General features: G+C 49.0%; 1 protein-coding gene across 1 annotated transcript in view; it reads left to right on the plus strand.

Annotated features, from left to right (window-relative positions):
• Window positions 1-1179: 1179 nt before the first annotated feature.
• The window catches only part of plod3 (procollagen-lysine, 2-oxoglutarate 5-dioxygenase 3), a 14184-nt gene continuing 8564 nt past the window's right edge, over window positions 1180-6799 (plus strand). The window contains exons 1-10 of the mRNA XM_020587538.1: window positions 1180-2257; window positions 2467-2603; window positions 3578-3741; window positions 3904-4016; window positions 4102-4165; window positions 4595-4692; window positions 5326-5553; window positions 5630-5751; window positions 6220-6324; window positions 6711-6799. The exon at window positions 6711-6799 is cut by the window's right edge and continues 40 nt beyond it. Of these exons, the coding sequence (XP_020443194.1) occupies window positions 2120-2257; window positions 2467-2603; window positions 3578-3741; window positions 3904-4016; window positions 4102-4165; window positions 4595-4692; window positions 5326-5553; window positions 5630-5751; window positions 6220-6324; window positions 6711-6799 (1258 nt within the window). The 5' untranslated portion in view covers window positions 1180-2119. The remainder of the gene's footprint in view (window positions 2258-2466; window positions 2604-3577; window positions 3742-3903; window positions 4017-4101; window positions 4166-4594; window positions 4693-5325; window positions 5554-5629; window positions 5752-6219; window positions 6325-6710) is intronic.

The following is a 6799-nucleotide window of genomic DNA, read 5'->3' on the forward strand; positions in this document are numbered from 1 at the left end:
CGTCCGGCCAGACGCACCGCCATGACCCGAGGGAGCTGCCGGCTCCGGGTCTCGTAGCTAAACGTTAAGTGTTGCTAGTTACACTGTTATTCGCATTTTTAATTAGGACCGCTGCTGGATATTTGGGTGTCCCCTAAAAATACTGAAACATATGACGTTTGGTGGGTTACACAGCTGGTCAGTCCAGTCCAGTCCAGTCTAGTCTAGGGTCAGCCAGAGTCCTGTAACGTTAGTGTGTGTACTACTTGTATAAAAATCTACTTTGTGTACTGTACTACTTTATCTGTGGCATCGAGAGCATTTACCTTCTATTGAGACCGTGTAACATTGACTGTAGTGGTTCTGGTGCAGGTTGGCTCCACAGTTTCCATAGTCCTAACAGCAGTCTGTGCATGTGGATGGTTAACGGTGGAAACGGAGATCAGTCTTCTAAATGTCTTTTTTAACCCTTTACCCAAATACAGATATATCGCCAGTGGAGCTTTGTGTGTTTATGGTTCACAACTACCCGAGGTTTTAATGTTTTTAGGTGATAATGCGCCATGTTTGGAGCAAAGCCAATGCAAATACACAATTAACTGTATTTGATCATCAAAAGTTAAAACTGTCTAATAATCCACCTGACACACTGGAAACAGCTGCTTGTTCCCAGTGTGTAACAGCTCATCTGGTGCACAGACAGAGGGTAGGTACATACTGTACGTACACAACCTTATGAATCCCACAGGGAAATGGATTTATTACAGCAGCCACCGTACGACTGACAGAAACAGGAAGTGAGGTAGGCCCTGGTTACTCTGCACTAAGTTAAACACAAGCTATAAAATACTAAATAAGTTTAAGACAACATAAAGCTCGGTCTAAAACACAGACCTGCTTGTTAATCTCTACTGATTTTTAACTGTCAGGCCTTTTGGCTGTTGGGTTGTAAGAGCGAGTGTGGAAAACTGACAGAACTACAAGTAGACAATGAAAGAAAACTAATATCTCAAACTAATTCTTGTATCTCTGTGTTTGTGGAACAGTGAGAGATCTGGCTTCGAAGCTGGAGGTGGAGATGACTCGGTTGCTGTTAGTTCAACACAGGTTGTGTTTATCTCCTGTATGTTGAAAGTGCAGAGTAATGAGGTGTTTACTCAGGCCACCTGTGTGTGTGTGTGCGCTGTCGGGGGTTGTTGTTGACACTCGAGCAGCACATTAGTGAGTGAAACCACAGGTAGTTTTCAGTAAATGGACAAAACAATCTCACTCCCTGCTCCTTCACTATTCAGAGCTGCCATGACAGCATCGTTACAGCAGCAGCTAAATGCACTTTGTGGTGAGATCATTCGGTCGAGCTGCTTTTCCATGTGAATAAAAACGTCCCGCTTCACTGCCGAGGCTCGACCTTCTGCCTTCAGCTGGGGATGTGTCCTGGGGAGAGACGGGGACCTTTACTACACAGGTGGATGAGTCTGTTCTCGACCACATGGTCTCTCAGGCTGAAACACACGTTAGTGGCAGACTGACAGAAACCTGCAGAGACGAAGGACAAGGAGGCTTTTGTCACCAAACTCTCTCCTTCCTCCCCCTCTGCTGTCCTCTCTTTGACTCCCCCTTCTTCTCGTCCCCCCTCCAACTCCACAACTCTTTAACCTTCCTGATTTGGATCTGAGGAATTCCCTTCTCTCCAAATTCCTCAAAAGCGTGGAGGGAAGGAGCAGGAGTCGGGAGAGGAAGGGCTTCACTTTGTCACTTTTCAGTTTCAGGTTTGAGTGGCAGCTCAGCAGAGGCTGGACGTCTGGATGGCGCTCACCAGTCTGTGAAGCTGTAGCCATGAGTTGAACAGGTCAAAGCTACTCTCTGTCAGCTGTGGTCGTAAACAGAAGACTTTAGGGTTTTGGACTCTTTGCCAAATGAAAAAGTGACTTGAATACATGAGCTGGACTTTGATAGAGTCTGTGGCTCTGTCAGTAACGGAGGTGCTCGCTAGTTGTAGCGCTACAGACAGGGTAAATTCACAGGGAGAAGAAACACAAGCAGCGAATCATCAGAACTGGAAACAGGAAATGTTCAGATCAGTTTTCAGAAAAACAAACAAAAAACCTGGAACATTTAGCAACTGAAAGAAAATCATGAGATGACTGCAAATCTCGACCGAAATCGTTTCATCTGTGTGTCTGTAGAAAATCTGCTGGTGATCACGGCGGCAACAGAGGAAACTGACGGCTTTGCCCGCTTCATGAGGACGGCCAGAGAGTTCAACTACACTGTGAAGGTAAGACACACACACCTCTGCCTGGTGCTGACAGGTTCATGGGCAAACAAGCTCAAGAAGTGGTGCTTGACATCGTGGCTCTACTCAGTAAATTACTTAGGAGCAGTGATTCTGTGCAGCGAGGTTTGGATCTGCAGAAATACAGGGACGAACGACGCTGCTGAAAGAATCCAGGTGAAGATGATGATGATGATGGTGTGTGTGCACAGGTGCTGGGTCTGGGGGAGGAGTGGAAGGGTGGTGACGTGGCTCGGACAGTGGGTGGAGGTCAGAAGGTGAGATGGTTGAAGAAGGAGCTGCTCAATTACTCCGACAAGAAGGACATGGTCATCATGTTTGTGGACAGGTAACAGCCACCGCCGGTGTGTGTGTGTGTGTGTGTGTGTGTCTACCACCTCATGTTCTGTCATCGTCTGTTGTCTCTGCTCCTCTTCACGTCTTTATTCCACTTTTCACCTTGTTGTCTCTTTGTTTTTCTGTCTTCATTATGAAATCCGACCCACCTGTCCTACTTACACACACACACACACACACACACACAGACAAAGATTTGGTTGCAGGAGCCCATAAAGCTGGTTATTGAGCTGCTCGCCACCAAAACCACATGTATACTCACCTGTGCAGTCTTTTTATTGATGGCGAGCACCTGCTCTTTGCCACAGGGAGCACGTCTCTTCACCGCCTTGTGCGATTGTTTGTCAGTGCTGGTGTTAACATGTTTACAGACTCATCCTGGAAGGAGAAAGTCACAGTCTCTAGTCTGGACTTTGAAACCAGGAGAAAAATGTGTGTGCCGAGCTTCATGTGGACAAACTCTTCGTTCAGCTGGTAGTGAAGAGCCACAGCGGGAGCAGAGACGCCCACGTCTCAACATGTATAGCTCAGTCCTGACGCTGTAGAGCTGCTGCCGTCTGTTATCACTCTGCTTTCGCTGTTGACAGAGCTTCGACCAGGACTTGGTTTCTCTTCCTACACACCATCACACACGAGGTTTCCGTTGTTGTCATGCCTGCAGCTGTGTTCATCCTGCTTTGTCTTGGATTCTTATAAACCTGAACGCAGTGACGTGTGTGTGCAAACACCCACGTCACTGTGATAGTCCCAGTGGTTTTCCCTGCTTGTGTTATTCCCCACAAACCCCGTCCAGAGACCAGCAGCACTGGTGAGCACCAGTACCGGGTGGTTTCCTCTTCAGGGACCATGGGAGCCCGTCTGTTTCCACCAACCAGCTCCAGGGAATGAGAATGGCGTCACTGTGGGCAGAGCCTCTGGTCTCTGCTCCTCTGTTGAATGTTTAAACCCTCGCCTTCTGTCTTCTAGTTATGATGTGATCTTCGCGTCGGGTCCAGAGGAGCTGCTGTCCAAGTTTTCTCGTCTGGGGCACAAAGTGGTTTTCTCAGCCGAGGGATTCTGCTGGCCCGACCAGAGGCTGGCCTCCAAATACCCAGAGGTGCATTCTGGGAAACGCTACCTCAACTCAGGAGGTGAGAGACAAAAACCCAGGATCCTGAAGATCTTTGTCCAGATCAGTTTTTAGATGGAGCTCACTGGTGGTTTCAGGAAAATAGCAAGTACAGCTGTTAAGAAATGAATAATATATATATATATGTGTGTGTGTGTGTGTGTGTGTGTGTGTGTGTGTTCAGGGTTTATCGGCTTCGCTCCAGATCTCAGCGCGATCGTCCAGCAGTGGAAGTACAAGGACAATGACGACGACCAGCTGTTCTACACCAGGATCTACCTGGACAAGACACAGCGGGTAGACCAGTGCCACCAGTACTATGTTTGGATGTTACGTCACTCACACTGGTAAAAGAAAATGATGATGTCATGTTTCTCTCCAGACCAAGTTCAACATGACTCTGGACCATCGCTCCCGAATCTTCCAGAATCTGAACGGAGCTGTTGGTGAGACACGTTTACACCCAGCAGCATGAGGCGCCCTTTTCCACTACAGGAAGGTACTGACCTGCAGCTGGAGCTGTTCATAGCCAGAACCAGCCAGAACCTGTAAGGCCTCCCACTGTCACACATCACCGCTGTACAGTGTAGTTACAGTACGGTGTACAGGACAGAGGCAGAACAGGACGCCTCGGATTCTGAGTCCCTTTATTGAATCACACATCTAAACACTGTGGTGTTCCCATGGTGGAAAGACGGCACCAGGTTTGGTTTCACCTCCTGAGCCTCGGTGAGAGCAGGAGGAGACCAGAGACGATGAGCACGTGTTCGGGTGCAGGTTGTTCCGTTCCTGTAGTGGAACAGGCCTCAGACATGTCACAGTTCTCAGCGTCTGAGTAAAACATGACCCTAAAACTCCTTCTTTCTGTCTGTCAGATGAAGTCGTGTTGAAGTTTGAGAGGGCAAAGGTCAGAGCGAGGAACGTCGCCTATGACACACTTCCTGTTGTAATCCATGGCAACGGACCCACCAAGGTAACCGACCAATCACTGCCTCCCACCAGCACCATGTGACAGTCAGACGTCACCAGACCGTCCCGGTGAATGTACTGAGATGAGTGGAGGCTGCAGTCCCACTGGGACCTGAGCTTTTCACTGGGGTTCAAGTTCAGTTTGCACACAGACGCCATGATGGGCTTTTAAATTATGGTGGAACTCATAGCTCCGAACATGGGTGGATAGAAAAACCTCACCAGTGTCCATGTGCCTCTTTTAGCGTGATGTTTAAAAACTCCTAACGTACCAGAAGAAGAATTATAACCTGTTTGAGTCACCTGCCATTAAACTGTCACACTCAGACAGGAAGTTGGAGTTGAAAAGCTGTGATTGGGTTTGGCAGTCGTCAGACAACGACATATAAAACTGGTTAGTGACAGCTGGTTGTAAAGGTCCACACGGGTCCTGTTTGGCCTTGTTCTCTAACACCGAGCAGGAATACAGAACGTCACAAACCCCCACTGGGTGTTTGCTACGTCACAGCTGTCTGCTGTACGTCACCGCACTCTTCACCTCTGATTTAAAGGTGCGGTTACGTGTTGAGTTTTGTGTGATGTCCCAGCGCGGTGATCAGCAGTGTGTGGTCAGACGTCTCTCTCTTTGCTCCTGCAGCTGCAGCTGAACTACCTGGCTAACTACGTGCCCACGGCGTGGACCTACGAGAACGGCTGTAGCATCTGTGACGACGACCTGCTGTTCTTCAGCGACAGCGAGGAGATGCCTCTGGTGTACGTTGCTGTGTTTATCGAACACACGACTCCTTTCATGGAGGAGTTCCTGGAGCGACTGACGACACTGAACTACCCCACCACCAGGATCCACCTCTTCATCCACAACAACGTACGACACACACACAGAAACAAACACGCTTATTGTCTCTTGTCGTGTGTTCTGATCTGACCGACCTGTTCTCCAGGTGGTGTACCACGAGCGTCACCTCCAGAGGTTCTGGGAGCGCCACAAGTCTCTGTTCCCCAACGCCCGGATAGTTGGACCTGAGGAGGACCTGCAGGAGGACAAGGCCAGAACCATGGCAGTGTGAGTAGAGAACCACGAGCAGGCAGAACTGGACCTGGAACTGGTCCAGTAGAATGCTTTAGGCTGGTTTAGGCAGAACGGGAGACGCTGAGTTCGCAGTTTGTCCTTTTTTTTTACCTTAATGGGCAAAGTGTCCGTTGTTCAGCCTTTCACACACGCCGACAGCGGCATGCTGCCATGCTGACCTGGCCACTAGGAGCGCCATAAGAACAAGGGCGTGTACAAATTATTTAAATGCCAAATACACAGTTAGTGATAAGAAAAAGATTAATAATATTAAACAGATTGAATAACCGCCGCTGTGATTAGTGGACAACCTGCTCTACCTCCTGAGCCACGGCCTGTCAGAGAGCCGGGGTCTGTGTGACCCACTGTCTCACCAGTAGATGTAGCTGTAGACCAGTTAACTTTTACAGTACAGCGTGTAAACGTGTGTGTGTGTGTGGGTGTGTGTGTGGGTGTGCGCAGCGAGGCGTGTACGAAGGATCCACGGTGTGAGTACTACTTCAGCATGGACTCCGACGTGGCCTTGACGAACCCCGACACACTCAGGATACTAATGGAGGAAAACAAGTACGTACCCTCTTGTGTACACAGAACAGTACGTGTTAGTACTTTGGTATTTACTACCTACCCCAACAAGTACTCCCCAGGCCCCAACAGGTACATGTTAGTACACTTTCACATACCCCGCACACTAACAAGTACCTTCCGTGCACATTCACAGCTTCACATGTGCACGCCAACACTCTCGTAAGTTCAACCTTTATTTAATGAGGCAGTGTCCTGTCTGTGTGTCCTACCCCTCGACAGGCACACACGCTGTTACCCCTGTACGTTAGCACTGACAGCTTCCTGTTGAAGGCGCCGTGACAGGTGTTTTCTCTAACCTCTCAGTGTCACTCCGCATCCCGTGGTCTGTTTGTGGTGGTCATTTGAAATTCTCCTTCCTGTCTCAGGCCTGTTATAGCTCCCATGCTGTCCAAACACGGGAAGCTGTGGAGTAACTTCTGGGGCGCTCTGAACCCCGAAGGATTCTACTCCAGAT

Source organism: Monopterus albus, unplaced genomic scaffold (assembly GCF_001952655.1).
Source record: "Monopterus albus unplaced genomic scaffold, M_albus_1.0 scaffold460.1, whole genome shotgun sequence".
NCBI classification, from domain to species: Eukaryota; Metazoa; Chordata; class Actinopteri; order Synbranchiformes; family Synbranchidae; genus Monopterus; species Monopterus albus.